Here is a 22471-nt window from a genome sequence, read left to right on the forward strand (position 1 = left end):
TGTAAGTGTCCCTTCCGCTCGCTCTCCCTACTCCCCTGGCCACTTTGCCCTCTCAGGCCCCAACTCCTCCACCTGCCAGTATCTCTCTCCTCTCAACCTCTAGACTCAACCCCTTCCACTCTATCGCCAGTCCCAGAGTTTGACCCCGTTCTCAGTACTGCCCCTCCCTCTCTCTCACACACATGCTCCCTCTCTCTAGTACACATACACACACCCTCATACAGGCTCCTCTCTCTCTCTCACACACACACACATCTCCTCATAGAGCTCTCTTGCATATACACCCACACAAGCTCCCTTTCTCTCTCACACATACATCCTCACACAGGCTACCTATGTCTCTCTCATGCAGCCCTTCACACAGGCTCTATCTCACATATACAATCCCTTCACACAGGCTAGCAACCTCACATACACACAATCCCTTTTTTATATCCTGATTATCTTTTATACTGTAAATTCTCCATATATAGTTTTTGACAGTATAAATTTAGAATATAGTTAAATTGAACTTCAGTTGTCTCTACATTTACTCTTTAACCCTTTATTTAACTTGCAAATAGTATATTTAACCTAGAATTTCTCTATTCTTAGCCTTGACCCTTTAATCAATCATCTATATTCTGTAATGCCTCTAGATATAACCTGTACACAATATGTAGTTAAATTGAAATCCTGTTAACTCTATACTCAAATCTCTCAAACTGTAATCCTGTTAATGCTATTTTCAAATTGCATAGCCTGATCATCCTTACATTGTGAACTTTCTATACTTAGTCTGTATATAGTATGTATTTAAACTAATCTCTGCTGTCCTCCCTTCCATCAGTATATAATCTGTATATGGGCTGTACCCCGCCCACCACCTCTCTGTCTACACACTGTATCTAGCCCCTCCCCCCAACACTGTCTATTCCCTGCATTTAGCCTATCCCTCCCTCCCCCCTCCTCTCAGTTAATAGCATGCGTTTAGCCTATACCCCTCCTTCCCTCCTGTAAGTTTACACTCTGTATATAGCCCCCTGTAAGTTTATATTCTGTATATAGCCTCCACCTCGCTTTTCCAAGCAATTTACACAGGTAAAAATCATTTTTCCCCCATGCTAATCGGTTGTTGGACAAATGCCCTCCCTAAGTGCGACTAACAGCTAGCATGGCACTCCACAACATGTGCGTCTCAGCCACATTTAAGGGAGGCAATCCTGGAGGTGTGATCAGGTCAGAGGAAGAAACCAATGCACACAGATGGTATTTTCAAATGTCTGCATGCTATATTCCGTGAAGAAAAGGGCCCGCACTACGAAAGCATTTGCCCACATCCTCTTTGAAAACTGGTAAAAAGTCTGTGCGTTTTTAAATATATCCAGGGACTTTGTCTCAATGCAGACCATTTCAAAATTGCCTCTTCCGTACCTCAATAAATGCAAGTCCATGGGTGTGGGGCCCAGGGTGAATCAACTGCAGCAGGGCCCTGGAATGCCGACTGACAAGAAATTATAGTGTTGGGGATGGGGCTAGCATGGCGGTGCGAGGCCCTCCTCAAATGCCCCCCCCTCCCAGCACCCACCCAAGGACAGCCCTGCTGGTGTGTGATATAAATTGCTGTGTCTGTTTGAGGTTCCTCTCTGTTGAGGGTCATCCCGTAACATGTCCCAACTCTCCCTGGTAGCAGGAAGGAAGGCGGTTACAGGAGTTCAGACTGTCCCTGCAGTGGGCCCCCTCCCCACACCCTTTCTACACGGGATGTGTATGATGTGGGACCTGGAAGAGAAAAGGCCCTGCAGCGAGAAACTGGCTACCAGTATCACACAGCTGAGAGGATGCAAGGCCCTGTCCTTGTTGCTGGCACCATGGGTGGAAAGTGGGAGAGACATCATTGGAGGGGGGGGGGGGGATGTAGCCATCAGTGATGGAATCTGGGGGAGTCCTGAAGGAGAGGCTGCGTGGGGACAGGACAGAGCGATTGGTAAGAGTGCAGCTGGTTTTGAGATGACAGCAGAGAGAACAATGAAGGGACCAGGACCAGAACCAGAGCCAGAGAGAAGGTGAATGGGAGGGGAGGAAAGAAACAGAGAGGGAGAGATGGGCATTAGTAGGTAAGGAGAGAAACAGTGGCAAAATAGGAAACTAGAAGGGGCAAGAGCCAGATGGGTGTGGGACCAGAAATGGAGAGAGTGAAATGGACCGGGGAAGTGGGAGGCAGGCAGGAAATGGATATAAGAAAGAAGCAGTAGATGAGAGAGAGGGGAGAAGATGAGGGGGGAGCTATAGAGGTAAATATGGGATGGGGCTGGCTGTATTTGGCTGGGGAGGTTGTTTAGGGAGGATGCCTGGGGGTAGGGGTGACTGGCTGGCTGAGGAGGATGGCTGGCTGGTAGGGTGGGAAGTGAGACTGGAGACTGGTGGGGAAGAGGGGCATTGAGAGAGAGTGAGAGACTGCTGAGGGATCGGCCGAGACAATAGGTGAAGCGACAACACATTAAGGGTCTGATTTATTAAGCTTTTTTTTCCCCCCAAGTAGACACAGAATGGGAAGACAGCCAAAGGAAATCAAGCCTGAAGGGAGCTGTGGCAGAGCCTGGAGGGGGAAGCCAGTGTAGGAAGGAAGATGCTCCACTTTCCCTTCTCTGCTTGTCAACTTTGGTAGGGATGAATAGGAGGTTGAGAGACCTCTCAGCCACTGGCTCCTCAGTTTTTGAGCTGGCTCCTAGATGATCCAAGGAAAATTTGTCACAACCTGTAATATGTATAGAATTTTATTTGAAATAGTTTAAATATTGCCTTTAATAATTTATACTGCACTGCTCTCTTTTTATGTAGCTATCAGATCTGCGCTTAATATGTAACTATTTACAGGTACAATGTTCAAAATGCTTTTATTATTATTATTATTTCAGGAGCAGGAAGTTACATGTTCATCCTGTCTCCCTGAAGACAACAAATCAAACCTGGCCTCTCTTCATTGGACCAATCAAGATCTTTGCCTATTTCTTCCCCATGTCAAATGATAAGAGGGTATTGCCACGTGCAAAAAACAAAAAAAAATCCATCTTTTTCAGGACTACTAATAAGAGTCCCTAAAATATCACACTGGTAGCAGCTAAAGGAAGATTTAACATTTTCTCCCAGAATACAGTTAACTTGTTCACCGTTTTGACATATTTATTTCTGATTAGGGCGCAGCTTCCAGTTAGACTCGTCTACTCATTGCGTTCACGCCGCACAGCAAACGGGAGAGAAGTGAGTGCAAATTATTGCTGTATGAATTAATCTAGGGGTTGGAGGGAGGGGGAAGAGGGCGTGCATGGAGAGGGTGCAGCACTCTGAGCTGCACTGTGTGCGGGGGAGGAATGAACATCTCATTTTTGGAACAGTAGTATTATCATCCTGGGAAGTGGAGGAACACTGCTGAAATGCAAAAGGCCTCTGAAGTTTGTCAACAAGCATGATGATGTTTCATTTTTAGAATGCTCGACCTTGGTAGGTTTTGATTCTGGATTAGTTAAGCCTGTTTTTTTCTCTCTTTTCTGCACAAAGGAAAACTACTTACGGACTAAATGAGCAGGGAGTGAAGCCAAACTAGCCAGTCCAGAACTGAACGCTGTATTAACTAATCCAGGAGTAGAAATAGGGTTGCCATCTGACCCAGGTCAACTCCAAGAAGCTGATCCAATTTTGGTTTCCTCCAACTGCCTCTATGGACTTTTAAGTTCACATTTCTTTTGTTAGGGCAGGATTTATAAATTCATAGACAAGAGTGGAGCAGAACCAGAACTGGATCACCCCGAGTCAGGTGGTAAACCCCAAGTAAAAGGGCCTGCGGTATGACGACAGTATCTGTGGCCTCAGAGGGCGCAGATTCCAGTACTGGGACAGGATGCATCTCCTCAGATGATTCCAACAGTGTGGCCCGCGCATGCCCCTTCCCCACTTCTTACCGTAATGTTGTTGCGTCTCCGCTGACGAGCTGATGGGGTTGCTTTTGAAGGTGAACTTTTCGCTGGCCCCGTTCGCCGGCTCGTTGAGCTGCGGCAGAGAGATGGCGTTCTTGATGATGGGCGAGATCGGTGGGGGGGCCGCCTCTTCTTGGCTCTGCCGGCTGCGCAGTGGCGACCTCCTCACCTGCCGAAGGGTGCGCAGGAAGAAGTTGTCCTTGCTCGCTTCGGGGGTCCCGCCGTGGTTGCTAAGGAAGGACGTGTCCCCGAAAACATCGCCCCCGCGCCCCACGTGCATGGTGTGGCGAAAGTCACCGAGGGGCGGGCCGATCATGTCCAGCGTTAGCTCTGACCTCAGGCGCCGCCTGTTATGGGAGCCTGACACCAGGCTCTTTATCACAGGCAGCTTCCCCAGACTCATCTCCACCGAGAGAGAAAGATTGCCAAATCCAAGTGGAAAAATTCTTCCCTTCCCTGTTCGGGGATTTAAAATTTGTACGCAATCCAGTCGTTTCTGCCTTCAATATATGCCACACGCAGAATCATATGCACTGGACTTCCATTGCTGTCCAAAAATGTATCTACAGCACTATAGGATCACCCGTCAGCAGAGCAAAAAGAACAGGTTTAAAACCCGAAGGCAGCAAGTAACACAAGAATTGTGGAGGGTTTTATGTACAACCTTTTTTTCCTCCTTCCAAATGCCTTTTCCTCTTGGTGCTCACTGTGGAGCCACAAGGCACTTTTTGTATTCCTCGGCTACCAAACTCCTCTTGTGCAGCTGCCACTCACTTTGCTCCCTTTGGTGTGGAGTCTGCATCCACCTGGGTACCTCGGAGCCCCTGAATCCGCCCCCTCGGTAATGTGCTGTGTGATGTCAGGAGCACGGACTGCAAAGGACCTGGAAGAGGTGACCTGGAACGCTGTATCTCTCCAGTGGGTGCACCCGGTATCAGAAAAGACAGCTCCTATTAGGGCCCACCTGGGCAATTAAAGGCTGGCGCAAACAAGAAGAGCTGGGATTAGGGATTATCCTGTGTCCCCGTCTGTCACCACCTTTCTCTCCAGGCTCTGTTTAATAGATGAGAGCAGAAGGAAACGTCAGGACAAGGCTTTTCAATCTCCCATGAGGGATATCCTGAAAAAAAGAAGAAAATGTAAGATAGCATCTACGGGAAAGAAAATTTCATGTTACAATATATTCTGTTAGTGACCCATCACAATCAGACTGACAAGAGGTACCTGGGTCATTTCATCTGTTGACAAACTGATCCTGTCTTGATTTCCTTAAGCTTTCTCTTGCTGCATTCTGGGACTTGCAGTTCTGATATTTAACAGAAAAAAAAATGCAACAAATGACTTAAAAACCACAAGGTTGATTAAAGTTGAGTGGTAGCAGTCATACCACCACCGTTAGGAAAGTAAAGAACCTCGGCACCGTGTAGGCCAGTTAGCCTGGCCTACACGGTGCCGAGGTTTCACCAGAAACCCTATAATGTGAGATGTAGGGAAGGATTTAAGTTCCAGGCACACAGAACAAAAGAAGTCGCAAAATTACTGTAAGTCAGTTTGCATGCACAGTTCTGAAGTAATGTGTCTTTTACGTAAGGATTTCATTTCTTGCAGATTCTGGAAGGGACACATATTCCACCCCCCACCCCCCCCCCAAAAAAAAAAATCTGCAAACAAAAATAACCCCAGTCTGGATGGTTTGTTTGATTCTTAAAAGTATTTTTTTACATTTGTTTATAGAAGATTTTGCTGTGTAATTTTTTTTGGGTTTTCTTTTTCTTTTTTTTACTATTTCTGAAGTTGTAACAAATCGAAACCTTGAGCAAAAAACAAAATGCATTCTTTCAAGAATGAAGGCGAGAGGTATGGTTGCTCTGTTACTCCCACTTGCATATGGAGAAATAAGGCTTAACAAACAAGCTCTAAGTGAGACCGTTTATTAGACTTACAGAATCTATCTGTACCTAGCTTTGGAGAGCTTTGCTCCCTTCATCAGCCTCCGGCACCTGAATATCCCTTATTAAATACACTCCCTTTACTGGGTGAGTGAACAGACAGCACAATTACACTAGGGTTACATAGTACAGAGTCAGCTGGACATGAGGTTGTCTGCATATGCCAAGACCCTTATGAGTTACCTTACAATTATAGCTCAGTTGAGGGGATGGGGTGGGGCTTCACGGAGGCAGAGCATTTTACACTTTCAGTGGGCGCCTATACCTCATAATGGGGCCGATGTAATAAGGCGCGCTGAAGCTGCCACGGGTTTGTGCGCAGATATGTGCGCATTTGTATGCGCGTTTTCCCGCGCAAATCCCTATACAGGGATGTAACAAAGGTTTTGTGCACGGAAAAAAGCACGTACGAACGCGCTTACAGACCAGCAGTTTTTCCTGCGCGAATGCATGCTGATGAGCATGCAAAGAGGTAATTAGTTAATCATAGGCAATGTAGGGAGCCTCACGAATGCTAGTGCGGGGTTTTTTACCGCCATGGTCCGGGCACGAGTTAAATGTCAGCGCCGACTCGGGGGGGGCCTATGTTGGCATCCGAGCTTCCTGAAAACCACCTAGCTGAGCACCTATCTCAGCGTCCGAATGGCCAGCTTAGCTGAGCACCTATCTCAGCGTCCGAATGGCCAGCTTAGCTGAGCACCTATCTCAGCGTCCGAATGGCCAGCTTAGCTGAGCGCTTTCCAAGGCGTCCGAGTGGCCAGCTTAGGTAGGAGCTTCCCTGTTGGACAGATACACGGCCAGAAGAGTGGCAAGATTGTTAATCAACTCACATACAAACTGAGCACCTAGCTCGCTGCTATGCCAGTGTGAATTCGCATCCATGAAAATATTTGCCGTATTTTCTGCAGCACAGTTATTGGAAATATTAAAATTACTTTCCAGGGTCATACTTTCACTTAATAGGGAGACCCGTTAGCTCGCTCACTTTTATGCGCGGATTATCGGCGCGGGTTTTGAGCGCGGATGCGGCCGCTTATTACATAGAGCCTTACCGCGCTTAGGTATGCACATTTTCTCGTATGTGCGCGGATTTCTGCGTGCAAATCGTTTGTTTAATTTATGTTTTTTTGCATCCCGCGGAAGCGGCAGCTTCAGCCGCACGCGGTGATCTAAACCCGCGGCTCATAACTAGCGCCTGTTTTGCAGGGTCTTATTACATCGGCCCCCCCCCCCAATGGGTGAGAAAGTCAATGTCCTTATTGTGTTTGTTCCACAGTGTAGTTTTGGAGGGCTGCACCCATCTTCATCAGGCCAGCATAGGGTGCAGAGCTCTCAAAAGATAATCACAGATGTATTATTCAATCAGTCCAATTAAAAGGACTCACCTACAATTTGATGACCATTAAAACTGTGCAAGCAAACAAACTCGCAGGCCTTTTTTGTATTTTTATTTAAATCTTAGTTCTGCCTGAAACAAATCTAGCCCTTATTGATGTCAACATGCATATCCTGAAAGACAGGAAAGGAGAAGGGGATTATGAAAGGTTCATGTAAGTGCCTCAAAAGCATAATAATTCACAAAAGGCAAACAACTTTTGGTGGAAAGGAAACTTTTAGAACAAAGGGTCATGATATGAGGGTGGGGGGATGGGTTAGACTCTGGAGTAATATAACAAAGTATTTATTCACAGAAAGGATAGTGGATACATAGAACCAGAGGCATTGCTAGCTAGGCTTTTTGTAGGAGTCTAACTCTCCAACGACATAAAACCTCTCCTACCAGGCTCTGTTGCAGGGGATCTTCCCTTCTCCATCGACACCCAATTGTTATATATTAAAGTTCCCTTATACCTGCTTGCATTATGTGATTGGTTCCTGTATCTCCTGAGTATCCAGCAGAGATTCCCTCCCTGCCCCCCCCCCCCCCCCCCTTCACTTACTGCTCTCTGGGGCCGATGCAATAAAATGCACGGAAAAGTCAGCGCCCGCTTTCGTAATGCGCACATGACACCCGCAAGGGGTGAGCCATGCAATACCCAAATTAGGGGGTCGCGCTAGCAAGGAGGTGCTAGGGTCGCTTGCGCGACCCTAGCACCCCCCTGCTCATGCAACCCCGCCACGGCTGCCAGTTATGAAGACCGAGGACGGTAAACTCGGCGTCCGTTTTCATTACTGGCAGATGGCCGGTTATGAAAACCAACGCCGAGTTTACCAGCGTCAGTTTTCATAACTCGGCAGTCTGCAGAGGTTTTTTGAGTTTTTTTTTTACTTAAGAAAAGAAGCACAGAAAAGCAGTTTTTTCTGCTTTTCTGTACTTCTTTTACCTGCACTCAGCTATTAACACCTGCTCCAGGCAGGCATTAATATCTGAAAGCAAAATGTGCGTCTCAGATGCACACTTTTTTTTTTTTTGCATGTGAAGTGAATGAGTAATAGCCTTATTCATATGCATTTGCATGTGATGAGCGCTATTTTATTCACTCCGCGTCCGATGTGGGTTAAATAGGCGCTAATCCCCTATTGCATTAGGGGGTGGATTAGCGCCTATTGAACCCGCGTCAGGGTGCGGGTTATACAGTGCGCTCGGCTGAGCGCACTGTATTGCATCGGCCCCACTGATTGTTATAATCCCGTAATCTGTGGCCTTGTATTTCTTGTTTGGGTTTTCCTGTGTTACTGCCTTTGCTATTACTACCTAACTCTACCACTAAACCCTGTAACTCCCCCTCTACCTGCACTTAATGCATTTCACGCCATTTGTTGTAATCCACTGTCTTGTGCTTTTCAAGGAAAACCAGAATATGAAAGGAATATAAATACATCACAAAGATTTGAGGCCCGAGGGGAACAGTTTCTTCCTCCAAAGGAAGTGGGTGGTGGGGGCTAGTCCACTTCTGACTAATATAGCCCAGGGACACAAACAAACAGCAGTGGCAGCAGTGCAGGGTGGGAAAGTGCTGGCCTACAAATTACACGTACTGGGCACATCCTCCCCCCCTTAAAAGCACAAATGCTTGCAGGCACAGGGACAGCTTGCAATGTGGTTTCCTTTTTCTTTTTTGTGGGGCTCTCTCGGCGTTTGGGACACTGTCACTTGAACTGGGGCATGCTGCCTAGCGCTGCCCTGCATGGAACGTTTTTGTTTTTTTTTGCCATTGACCAAACCATCGAAATTCAAGAAGTCATGGGACAAGCACAGGGAATCCTTAGTGGTGGGGAAGTGAGGGTAAAGTCAGAGCAAGTGTGGTCTGTTGAAAGGGAAACAGACAGGCTAAATGGGGCCTTTCTGTCTCCGTCTGCCGTCATATCCTATGTACCAACTCCACTGATATTTTCTGCCCCTGCACTAAAAGGATTGTGAATTATTGTGCAGCCCTGAGCCACTGTGTGAATAGCATCACCAGTATTGACTAACAACCCCCCCCCCCCCTCCCCATTAGGACTGTGAAGCACGATGCACTCTCCTCTTCCACATACACAGCTTTAACAGGCAGTACCCTATCTGCATTGAAAGTGATCCAAAGCCTTATGAAGTGGAGAGCATTAAATTCACACTTCCTGCAATTCAGCGCAGTATCCTTCTTATTCAGTATAGTCCAGATTTTAAAAGGGCTACGCGCGTAAATTTCGGGGTTTACGCTCATGGCCCGGCCTTGCACGCACCACGCGCATTTCATAACAGGCCCAGCCGCACGCATGAACCCCAGAGCGCACAGAAGTGCCGGCCGAGGGAATAGGGGCGGGGCCGGAGGCATCATCTGAGCAGGGTGAGGTGGGGCGGGGGCCGGCCGGGACAGCGAGCATTAGGCCCTGTCCTGGGGAAGCACGCACCGGCAGCTGGCCAGCGCGTGGAACTTACACCTGCTCATTAGAGCACATAAGTAAAAAGACAAAAAAATTTAGAAAAACACAAACAGAATGTTAGGAATTATTAGGAAGGGAATAGTTAATAGAACAGAAAATGTCATAATGCCTCTGTATTGCTCCATGGTGAGACCACACCTTGAGTACTGTGTACAATTCTGGTTGCCGCATCTCAAAAAAGATATAGTTGTGATGGAGAAGGTACAGAGAAGGGCAACCAAAATGATAAAGGGGATGGAACAGCTCCCCTATGAAGAAAGGCTGAAGAGGTTAGGGCTGTTCAGCTTGGAGAAGAGATGGCTGAGGGGGGGATATGATAGAGGTATTTAAGATCATGAGAGGTCTTGAACGAGTAGATGTGACTCGGTTATTTATGCTTTCAAATAATAGAAGGACTAGGGGGCACTCCATGAAGTTAGCAAGTAGCACATTTAAGACCAATCGGAGAAAATTATTTTTCATCCAACGCACAATAAAGGTCTGGAATTTGTTGCCAGAGGATGTGGTTAGTGCAGTTAGTGTAGCTGGGTTCAAAAAAAAGTTTGGATAGGTTCTTGGAGGAGAAGTCCATTAACTGCTAATAATCAAGTTTACTTAGGGAACAGCCACTGCTATTAATTGCATCAGTAGCATGGGATCTTCTTAGTGTTTGGGTAATTGCCAGGTTCTTGTGGCCTGGTTTGGCCTCTGTTGGAAATAGGATGCTGGGCAATTTCTTATGTTCTTAGGTTCTTATTTCCTGTGGGCGTGCCCTGATGACATCATCACTACTCCTATAAAAGAATGCTCAGTCCTCAGAGCTAATGCCTGGGTGACAGGTTTTGGTTCCTGTGTTTTTTTCTTCCTTTCTCCTGTGATGCGGCTTGATGCCTGACGCTGCCTTGTCAGTTGCCTGCCCTGACCTTTATTTTCTATTGATCTTGAACATACTCTGCCTGCCCTGACCTGTTGCTTGCCTCTTGACTGCAACTGAACTCCGCCTGTCCTGATCTTGGCCTGCCTCTTGATGTTGCATGAACTCTGTCTGCTTCAACGCTGCCTGTCTGCCTTCTGATTCTTTTCTGGTGCCTTGGTCTTGACCATCGGCTGCTGTGAGTCTACCCTTTAGTTTGGGACAGTGTCCCTCCAGACATGGAACTGCACGGTAATGCTTGAGCACTGGGGGTGCGCCGGCAAGCAGCAATGACTTCTGATTCTGCCTCATGATACCAACAAACTAAGAAAATGAAATTTAGATCATGCTTCTGTTAGATGGGTGCACAGCTGTTTGGAACAAAGGATTCACTGAACTATTAACAGTTCCTCTTCATTGACCTGGGAGGACCAATCCCATTGAGTTCTGCAGGGGTCAATTTCACGATGGCTACCAGTCAATAGTTTTATTTAGTATTTGTATGATGGGACACAGCAGGGGTCAGCAAACGCCAGCATTGTTGCCCCAGCACCGTGGAGGCGCTTCCTTGAGCAAAAACTGCCGTGGACCAATCCTAATGCCATGCTGCTCACAGTGTACAATGATAGCACTGAGAGTGAACATTTTCAAAAGCTGTGGGCCAGCCGTGCTGATCTCTGCGCTGCAACCGGCCTGCAGATCCTGAAAATGCTCGCTCAAAACAACGTACTGGCTAGAAAGCGTTGATTGTCACCGTATAGAACTCCTACATGACAGCACATACTCTCCTCAATTCACCATATGTGCCTGCTAGCATCATTCTACTCTACAACATTGATTTTTTATTTTTTTTTATAGTGTGGCTAAGACTATTGTGGGATTGTGATGGTGCATACATCCTCCACGGAGGAACTAGGAAATAGCAATCTCTCATAAGACAGCACATTTAATTGGGTACTGCAGAAAGGTGCATTCAGGCCAACGCACAACTTTGCCTGCATTTGAATGCTCGTTTTGTGAATGTAAACATTACTGCCATTGCAGCAAGAAGTTTTACACTTATAAAATGTGCATTCAAAAACGGGAGTCCTGCTTAGCAATCTTGCATGGAAATTCCATGGAAATGAGGGCATTAAGCAGAACTCTCTGATGCAGCGAGGTGTGCTGGCAATAACCCAGGTATTCCTAATGATGGAAACTTAATTCCTGGTCAGAGATGGTGTTAAGTTTCCAGTGCTACTGTGCTGGCACTGAAAACCCTCTAAAAAGGAAAAAAAGTAAATACAAAAAGTCTGTACTTATCGGGTTTACCGCCACTTGCCAGATAATTTTATATTTATTCAGATAAGTGGCGGCGGCAGCTAACAGGAATGCTTAAGTCTGTCAGGAACGCCTCCTTCCCGAGTTAAAATGTGCATTTGATCTATGCCGAATGCATATTTTAAACTCAATGTGTTTTGTGTTTTTTTAAACTCCTTATGCATTTGCATAGCATTCGCTTACTGCATTGGGAGCTAAAAAAATGGTAATCTAAAATTTTTTATCTGTGTACTGAAACTGTGTGCTGAAAACCAACGCAGAGCATCTTAACATGCAGCTTACTGCATCAGCTTGAGAGTTATCCCCAGAGGATTCGTGCCACTGTGTGATGCAGAATTAGCTCAGAATTCACCATTCTGATCATAGAACCTGAGTTGTCTCACTCCTAGACAGCAGGAGCAGGAGGAGCTGCTGCTGCTGCCCTGAACACAGGCAGGAAGAGCTGGGTTGAGTGAGTGTGGCAATTGGAAGAGGCAACTCTGTGAACCGGCAGGACAGGAGCTGGAACCACTGCTATTGCAAGAAGAGCCGGCTCCTGCGATTCGGGCAAATGCAGCGATCTGAAGAGCTGCCTCCCTGAGCTGGCAGGACGAGGAGCCAAAGCCACTGGGCATTAGCTGCCGCTCTGTCAAGAGTACAGGCAAGACAGGAAGGGAAGAGATTAACAGGCCAATACAATATTGGAGCGCAGAAAACGGGCACTCATGATTGAGCGCCCTCTCTCCTAATGCACACTGATTGACCTCTCTGGGGCATTCGATGCAAAATGCAAATGGGCTGCCATGGTAAAAAAGAGGCGCTAGGGGAAATTGTGAGCTCCTAGTGCCGCCTCGGCAGCAGGCGCCCAAGAGAGGTGGCTGTCAGTGGGTTAGGAAAACGGACGTTCAATTTTACAAGTATCCATTTTCCTAACTTGTGCACAGCACACTTTTTTTTAATTTATTTTTTAACAGTTCTACTTTGTCATTTCCTCTGACTTAATATCACCACGATTTTCTGCTTTTCTGTATGCTTTTTCGGCTCCTCATAAATTAACGCCTGCTCCGGAGCAGGCGTTACATTTTTGAGAGTAAAAATGTGCGCGTGGGGCGCACATTTTTTTTTTTTGCATCGGGGTAAACAGCTAATAGCCTCATCAACATGAATTTACATGTGGTGAGCACTATTAGCTACGCGCTCTAATGGACACGCATTTTGGATTCACCAACCTCCGTTTTGCATCGGGGGTTATGGACGCGTGTCCAAAACGTGCATTCAATCGCGTGTTGAACCGAGTGCTGAAGCCAGCGCTTGGTATAGCATCAGCCTGTAGGGGAGAGAGAGGTCTCGATGCAATAAGATGAGCTTAAGTATGTACGTCAGTGTGCGGTTACTCCCAATGTAACAAGGAGTTTAGCGCATATCAAATGCTGTTCCATGCAAATCCCATGTTAACCGTGACATTAGCCTATTGCTCCCCAAAACAGAAAGCTGCGTAGAATTAACTCATATTTCCATAATGCTGTAAATGTAACTGCTGGCCAGCGGTGAAGTAAAGTTTCAAGGGCAGCAGTTAGTATATGGGCCGAATCTGAAGTTTGCGGTATAGGGGGGTCCTGTACCAGGGATTTATGTGTATAACAGGTGCTCCTAACCTATGCTTTCTGCACACGGCTTTTATGAAAGTGAATCACGTTTTCTGCACTCAACAAAACATATAAAACACAGGCCCAGATTAAGGCATAGGCCACACAGGCAACTGCCACCAGCGCCAAATTTGAATAGGCACCACAACATGGCCGCTGCTGCTAAGCCTCTAGCTGGGTCTGCCTCCCAGCCGATTGTTATCTAAGGCGGCAGGATCCCCCTCCGACAGCAGCAGGAACAACTTTAAGAAGAGAAATTAAGGGCGAGACGGCCCTAGCCGCCTCGTTGTGCACTCCAAGCCCTGTAGCGACCTCGCCGCCTCGCATAAGTTTCCATAGTAAACCCTGATTTACCCAGGTACATTGTCCTGTCTGTAAACTGCTCTCCTCAAAGGCTAAAATGTCCACGTGGGGTTCACTTGAACGCTTTTAGCTGCACTCAAATGGGTCATTTCTTCGGGCATGTTCAGGTTGGGGGAATAAAATAGCGCACACTGTTTGCATGTTTAAGCACACATGTACTATTTTACTTCCCTCCCCTACCCACCCCTTCAAGGGTTTTACAAATAGCAGTTGCAAATCACGCAGGCACTTTTAGCACGTGAATATTACGCTAAGCAATTTTTAAAAGGGAACCACCTCTCTGAGCAGGCATGATAGCACCTTTGTTCCTGCATCACATCCGCATGGCGTGCCTTTGCTCTGTAATTAAGCTGAGGAGCGCACCTCCAGAAGGAAGGGACTGTGTGACTTTGGAATTGCTGCCTTCAAAGGACACCTGTTACAGGTAAGCAACATTGTTTTCCCTGAAGGTAAGCAGCTCAACGCAGTCCCACACGGGGCTTTCCAGTTAAGGGTTATCTAACAACTTTGGGGCACGATGCAATATCATGCGTGCAAAACACGTGCGACCAACTTGGACGCACGTTTTTTTGAATGCCCGCACATCCCCTCTATTGGGCGCTCGATCTAATAGTCTAATGAGCTGGCTCCCTAAAAGGGATGCGCAATGGATAATCTGCGCATCCCTAGCGCATCCACGCCATCGAGCGCCCAGAAGAGGCTGTGCACGGGTAAGGAAAGCGGCCGCTTGTAAATTGAGCGCTCCTGTTCCTAACCTGAACGCTGTCAAGTTTTTTTTTTTGTTTGTTTTGGATTTTTTTGTTGCAGCTTTCTGTGGTTCCTCCAGCTTAGTATTGAAACAATAATAAGTAGGAGGAACCACACAAAAACTGTATTTTTTGCTCTTCTGAGCATAGTTTGGGGTGCCTCAAAACTTAACACCAGCTTTGGACTGGCGTTAATTTTTGAGCATTAAAATGTGTGCATCTGTCACACTTTTTTTTTTTTAAGTTGAGGGTATCAGCTAATAGCCTCATCAACATGGCATTTGCATGTGATGAGCGCTATTAGCTACGTGCCAGTCTGGATGCACGTTTTGGACCTGCTAATCCTGATATTACATTGGGCAAATGTCTAGCTCGTCCAAAACGCGCATCCAACTGTGTGTTTAGTGGTGTGCTGAGCTCAGCACTTGCATTGGCCCCAAAAGGAGGAAAAACAAGCAACTGCTTAATAAGGTGGAACTACTTGCACTCTGTACAATTCTGCTTGCCGCATCTCAAAAAAGATATAGTTGCGATGGAGAAGGTACAGAGAAGGGCAACCAAAATGATAAAGGGGATGGAACAGCTTCCCTATGAGGAAAGGCTAAAGAGGTTAGGGCTGTTCAGCTTGGAGAAGAGATGGCTGAGGGGGGATATGATAGAGGTCTTTAAGATCATGAGAGATCTAGAATGGGTAAATGTGAATCGGTTATTTACTCTTTCAGATAATAGAAAGACTAGGGGGACTCCATGAAGTTAGCATGTAGCACATTTAAAACTAATCAGAGAAAATTCTTTTTCACTCAGTGCACAATTAAACTCTGGAATTTGTTGCCAAGGGATGTGGTTAGTGCAGTTAAGTGTAGCTGGGTTTAAAAAAGGATTGGATAAGTTCTTGGAGAAGTCCATTACCTGCTTTTAATTAAGTTGACTTAGAAATCGCCACTGCTATTACTAGCATCAGTAGCATGGGATATACTTAGTTTTTGGGTACTTGCCAGGTACTTGTAGCCTTATGGAATTAAAACTCTCTTCTTAATTCCTGAAGACAATACAAAATAAAAGCGGGACTTAGGGACTGGAGTTGGATTCTAACCCTGAAAGAGACCCTGGATTACAGACCTCCCAAACCTGCTGTTACATCAGGAATCAGCATCCGAACAATCGTGTAATGTAAATGTGTGAACGGAAGTCCATGCTGCTGCTCTGGATATCATCTCACTAGAGGGTGCCTGATCTTAGACGGGTCTCCGACATAGCTGTGCCCCAGACATTATCGGCCTTGACTTGTTCTTCTAAGATCAAATCTATTTAGGTGTAATTGAAGGATATGTAGTCTGCTATTCAATTTGACAAACTTCTGTTCAAAACAGCAATACAAGGCTAGTTAGGGGCAAAAACAGAAACAAATTAAGTGGATCTTCTAAAGCTTTAATTCACTACAGGTAGAAGGTGACGTTTCTCTTACAATCCAGGGTGTGCAGAGCTTGTTTACGGTACCTTTGTTGGTATAAGATTTTGGAACATAATGTTGAAATTGGATTGACTGATTATGGCAGAAATCTGACACAATATTAGGTGGAAACCTAGGATGCATGCGCAGCACCACCCTGTTATGATTACATTTAGTACAAGAAAGCTAATTATTAAGGTCTGAAGTTCTTGGACTCTGCAGGATGAAGTGATCACCATGAAAAAAAGTGACTTTCTAGATCAGGTACTTTATCTCACAGGAGGCCAGAGGCTCAAAAGGGGTCTTTGTCAGCTGTGTTAACAGCATAGTGAAGCCCACGACACAGCAGGTGGCTTGATGGAATGCATCAAATGAAGCAAGCCTTGTATGAATCTTACAACTAAGGGTTGCACATAAATCAGTCTTTCTTCTACACAGTGCTGGTATGCTCGAGTCGCAGTGAGATGCACCTTAACACAGTTGGCCTTGAACCCGGACTCTGAGATATACATATAGAAAGTAATCCAATAAATTTTGTGTGGAATGGGAAAAGGATCTAAGTCCTTGCCATCATACCAGACAGCAAACCTCCTCATAAGACTTTCTAGTGGATTCCTTCCTAGAAGCTAGAAGTACTCGAGCGACTGGAGAGGTCAAAAATATTACCCCACTCTTAACATCCAGACTGGAAGGGTGAGAGACCTGGAGGTTGGGATGAAGCATCTACATCTGCAATATTAAGTTTGGATACATATCCAACTTGATTGGTTCCCTGAAAGCTAAATTCCAGAGGAGCAGGAACCTAATCTGTCTCGGTCAAAAGGAAGCTATGAGAATCACAGTTCCTCCAGTGTTCACTGAGTTTTAGCAAGGATTTTGCTACTGGAAGTATTGAAGGATATGAATATAAAAGTCCTCTTTCCCATTGAAGGGAGACAGCATCTGACTCTAGCCTGCCCTCTGATCTCCTAGAACAAAAGACTGGTTCCCTCTTGTTCTGATCCTTTGTGAACAGTTCTATATCAGGCGCTCCTCACCAAGAAAAGATTCTGTTCGATCTGACTCATTGATCACTTGTAGGGATATCCTTGGTGGTGGGGGCAAATTGGGGTGACTACTCTGGACCCTGTGCCACCATGGTAGCCTCTGCACTGTAATTTCTTGTTGGGCACAATCCTACACATCAGCATTTTAAGGCTCCACTCTGGCTGATTTTTCTCCAGGCCATGCACCTCCACTAGGTTCGGCCCTCACCATTCCTGAGGGTCTAATTGATGACTTGGCTTGTCTACCAGAACATTTTCCTTGCTTGCTAGGTAAGTGGCTATTGAGATGGGCTTGTGTGAGATGTAGGCAGATGATATTAATCACTGCTTTGATAAAGGGGATGAAACAGCTCCCTTATGAGGAAAGGCTGAAGAGGTTAGGGATGTTCAGCTTGGAGAAGAGATGGCTGAGGGGGGGATATGATAGAGGTCTTTAATATCATGAGTGGTCTTGAATGAGTAGATATGAATCGGTTATTTACACTTTCGAATAATAGAAGGACTAGGGTGCATTCCATGAAGTTAGCAAGTAGCACATTTAAGACTAATCGGAGATAATTCTTTTTCACTCAATGCACAATAAAGCTCTGGAATTTGTTGCCAGAGGATGTGGTTAGTGCAGTTAGTGTAGCTGGGTTCAAAAACGGTTTGGATAAGTTCTTGGAGAAGAAGTCCATTAACGGCTACTAATCAAGTTTACTTGGGGGAATAGCCACTGCTATTAATTGCATCAGGAGCATGGCATCTTCTTAGTGTTTGAGTAATTGCCAGGTTCTTGAGGCCTGGTTTGGCCTCTGTTGGAAACAGGATGCTGGGCTTGATGGATCCTTGGTCTGACCCAGCATGGCAATTTCTTATGTTTTATTTATAACCCAGCTCGTGCACGTTGAGAAGGGCTTGCTGGACATTCCCTCTATCTTCCATGCCCATTTGAATGAGCATGTTTCTGTTGCCACGCCATCTCTTTAGAACTGGCTTCCTGAATCACCGCATCTGTTATCTTGCACAAAGTTTTTTAGGAAATCGTTAAAAACATTTTTTGTTTGAGCAGGCGTATGTAACATGAAGGAATTTCAGGATCGTGTCGTTACCTTATAATTAAAGCTGTAATGTTAATTGTTTGTTTTTTTTAATTTGTGAACCGCCTACAGCTGTAGAGTTGGCAGCATATAAATATCTGAAATAAATAAATAAGCACCCTGTGCAGAAGGAATGGGATCATCTAAGACCCTGTCTAACAACCAGGCAACTGGAAGGTAAATGCCGCTGGTCTTCCCCTTCCTCTGTGGCTCCTCTGCAGCTTCCAGGCTTCTGTCTTCTAGGGTCGCATTTCAAGCTTCCATCGATCCTGGGAGGTTCCCATATTTTGGGATGGGAGGGGACAGATTTGATTCCTTGTAGCAAGCAAGTGACCAGCGTAGAGATGTTCCAGTGACGCCTTGTAGCAACTTGTCTTAAAATATGATGTTTTCTGATACCTAAGGAACACATTCCTTAAGTCCAAACTACCAGTGACAACATGGGAAATACACTCTGGAAAAAAACTAAATCAAATTCAGCTTTTTACAGCATATCCATTCTCTGTATGTGGAATGAAGCATACATACAGCCCATAACACTTTACACTGGGTCCCAATATATTTTACATGGATTAGTTTATTATTTCCTTTCAGTAAATGAAATAGTTTTCCAACCTTTAGTGTTTCTGACATTCTTTTCTGCTCTGATTTACTCTCTTTTCTCTTGTTTTTCCACTTCTCTCACTGGTCTCTCTTTAGCTCTTTCCATTTTGTTTTCAAGTTCAGCTTTGTTTCTTCATTCTTTGTTTCTCTTTTTTGGCTCTGAATTTTTCATCTGTTTTCCCCTATCTCTTTTTGTACCTTTTCCTACCTCTCACTCCCCTCTCTATCTAGTTTTCTCTTTCCTCCACCTCTTTCTTCTTCCTTTTGCCTTCTTTCCCTTCTTCCAGTGCTTACACTCCTTTCCTCCCCTTGCCCTGCACTGTTCCCTCCACCCTACATCCTGCGTTCTCTCTCTTCTTGTTCTCCTGTGCTTCTCCTCTCTTCCCTTCCTCCTTTGCTCTTTCCTCTGTCCATATCCTTCCTCCTGCTGTCTATCCTCTCTCCATGTCACTCTTTTCTGCTGTATATCCTCCACCCCTCCTTGCCTCTTCCTCTCTCCCTTCTCCTTGCTGCTCATCCTAGAAAATGCCTAGATCAGGGCCGGATTTCAGCATTGACAACATAGGTACATGCCCTGGGTGCCAAATTCTAAAAGCACCCAAAACCTGGGTACTCCCCAGCTGCTCTCTGATTTCCAGGGAAAAGCCCCAGTCCTCTGCCTAGATGCAGTGCAAGGGCCTTGGATCTCTGCAGAGGCAGCGCTGGTGGTTCTTTCTGGAGGCAGCAGGTGGCAAGTGTAAAGCAGGATCCCCTTTCCCCTGTGGAAAAAGCAGTAGAGGCTGAGGCCACAGATCTTCCGAGACTGGGAAAAATCCCCTAGTTACCATCTTGCCCTCTCTCATCCGTCTCAGCAGCAGCAGCAGCACATGGATCTTCTTGCTCCCCCCCCCCCCCCAGCATAATTAATTGGGCAGTTCTTGGGGACAGGAAGAGAAGGGTCTCTGTTTCTCTCTGACACTGATTGGGTGCACCTTCCTGGGGTGAGGAGCAGCGTTAATTGCTGCTTACCTGGGGAATCTAAGGCAAGCAGGAGCTGGGGCCACACCTGAGAATTCAGCGACTGCCTTTTCTGTTTCTAGCCGGAGGCGGGCCCGCTCATTTTTTCCTGGTGCTGCTGTGGTTTCTTGCATATTGAGAGGATCCCAGGGCTTGGGAAAAACATATGGAAACAAGTTGTAACATATGAAGGAATCAGACCGGTTGCAGGAGGCGGGATGTGACCTCTGACTGCAATGTGCTGATCAGCATAGAGGTGAGGAATCATTAGCAGCAGGGAAAAAGGGATTCTGCTGTGACTGCATGAAGTCTTGCTGAGATCTGGGGTTGCTACCTCACTCCAGGCCAACTGATCCAGTCCTAGATTTTTTTTGTTTTCTCCATTGCATGCATGGATTTGTAGTTTTCATTTTCTCATTGATTTCCCCAAGAGGCTCACAGCTACAAATATGGCATGCAATGGGGCAAAACTGGGACAGGATCAGCTTTTTTTGGTTGACCTGGGAGCGAGGTGGCAAACCTGCTGAGGTCCTTATCTGGACATGGGCGCGGTATGGTCATCTTGCTTTCCCGGAAAGATACTGATGTTGCAATAACATAGGATATCCCAAAGCTATCCTGATAACCCCACAGCCAAAGTCAGGTCTTCAGGATATCCACAACGAATATGCATGAGATAAATCTGCACAGAGTGAGTCTTCATCTATGCAGATTCATTTTGGAAATCCTGAAAACCTGACTAAGTGTGGGATCACCTGGACAGCTTTGGAAAGCTCTGCAGTAAGAGCTTAGAAGATGTTTAAATATATTCAGCATTTTCAAAGAGACTAGGAGGATGCTCAGTGAAAAAGGGAGATTAAGGGGTGGGGGAGGGTAGAACATTATAAACCTGTAATATTCTCCAGGGCAATATAAAAATTTCTTCTAAAGGACTGTTCTAGATAGAAGCTACTAATAGAACCACAGAAGACAATTTAAACATGATTAAGGCTACCTCCACATTAAAATCTAGGTTCATATTTGTAGCAATAAAACTGTGAAACTGTTCCACGTCGGAACTGATTGGGGTAATGTCTGTTGAAGTATTTAAATACACACTGGACATATCTACAGCTACTGGCAGCATCAATGGACACAGGGATGTGTGAACAGTACAATCAGAAAGAGGATGCCTAAAATGCCTTACAGCAGAGCCAAAGCTTAAATCTGGCCCGTTGGGTCTATGTACCTGCTGAGGCATCTGAACCATACAAGCCATTCCCTGTTTCCAGATTACCCTGACCTCTGACACAGTGTGCTCACTGCCCAGTTTCTGCTGGGGGGAGGGAGAGAACCAGGAAAAGCAGGTGCAGCTGCAGAGACAGTGAAAACTTTCTTGTGGAAGAGAGAGATTATCGTCTCTGGCATTTGGGCCACAGAAATAGTTCTGACAGGTCACATGCTTCCTGTGGCCTTTGCTCTTGAAGTGAAGTCATCACCAGAGAGGTTCATTTAACATTTAGCATCTATAATATAAGCTATTTGGGCAATGCATAACGGATATCCTTTTGAATGAGGTGTCATTCTAATTGCTGTGGGGAAAGTGCATTTCTACTGAGGGCTATCACTCCTGAACCGCAAAAGCTATGGTTTAATATGGAACTGTCCTTCCTGTTCAAGTCAGCTGGGAGGATAAATCTTGCACCTGATGGACAGCTATGATATATTTTTGAATGTATTTATGCTTTTTTTTTTTTTTTTTTTTACAAACTAGTAGATAAGCCATCTTAGGAGCTCATTTCTAGCTGCTTTGAGTGTCTCTGTCACTTGGTCATGTGAAAGCTGCTGCTGCTGAGCCATTAGCTCTGTGCCATCCATCTTAACTACCTTTTGGTTGTACAGTGAAGAACTTCACTGTAAATGCAGAACAGATGACCAGATGACAGGTGGTGAGTGGGAACTGGTGTGTGGAAGAGTTGTGTGTGGAGGAGTGGAGAAGGGAGTGGAGGAGTGGTGTGTGGAGGAGTGGAGAAGGTGGAGGAGTTAGAGAGGATGGAGCATGAGAGGTGTGGAGGTACAGGCATGAGAAGAGATGGGGGAGGAAGGAGGAGAGGAGGTGGTTTCTTTGGGTAATTGCCAGGTTCTTGTGGCCTGGATTGGCCTCTGTTGGAAACAGGATGCTGGGCTTGATGGACCCTCGGTCTGACCCAGTATGGCAATTTCTTATGTTCTTATGGTTGTTCAGATAAAAAACTTTTGTTGTGAAGGCGGTCAGCAGAAAGACATGGCCTCCATAACAGATAGCAGTGACCAGTCGAAAAGCAGATTCCCAGTGGAAGGTTCAAAATAATATTGCCAGCAGAGCTCTCTGTATCCTTCTAAGGAAGCCAATATTTTTCAACTGTAAAATGAATATCTCAGTATATATTTGCTTAATGAAAACCGTTCTGAAAACACAGACAGGACAGAAACTGGTCTAACTGGTTAATAATTGTGTAAACCTTGTTGGAAGTAGGGTTTCTGATGTGATTTCCAGATTTTTTATGCCCTGGCTCCAAAATGTTTATGTAGATGGTTTGGGCTGTTATTTTTTTCTAGGGGTTTTT

At 45.7% G+C, this 22471-nt stretch overlaps 1 protein-coding gene across 3 annotated transcripts in view; it reads right to left on the bottom strand.

Annotated features, from left to right (window-relative positions):
- The window catches only part of CDC42EP1 (CDC42 effector protein 1), a 98920-nt gene that overhangs the window by 61651 nt on the left and 14798 nt on the right, over positions 1-22471 (bottom strand). Inside the window, exons 2-3 of one of the 3 annotated variants that reach the window (XM_029590049.1) lie at positions 5178-5259; positions 3939-5073 (exon numbers count right to left, since the gene is read on the bottom strand). In XM_029590049.1, the coding sequence (XP_029445909.1) occupies positions 3939-4356 (418 nt within the window). In that variant the 5' untranslated portion in view covers positions 4357-5073; positions 5178-5259. The remainder of the gene's footprint in view (positions 1-3938; positions 5074-5177; positions 5260-22471) is intronic. The other 2 variants (XM_029590050.1, XM_029590048.1) reach the window with 2 other exon arrangements.

Source organism: Rhinatrema bivittatum, chromosome 2 (assembly GCF_901001135.1).
Source record: "Rhinatrema bivittatum chromosome 2, aRhiBiv1.1, whole genome shotgun sequence".
Classification (NCBI taxonomy): Eukaryota; Metazoa; Chordata; class Amphibia; order Gymnophiona; family Rhinatrematidae; genus Rhinatrema; species Rhinatrema bivittatum.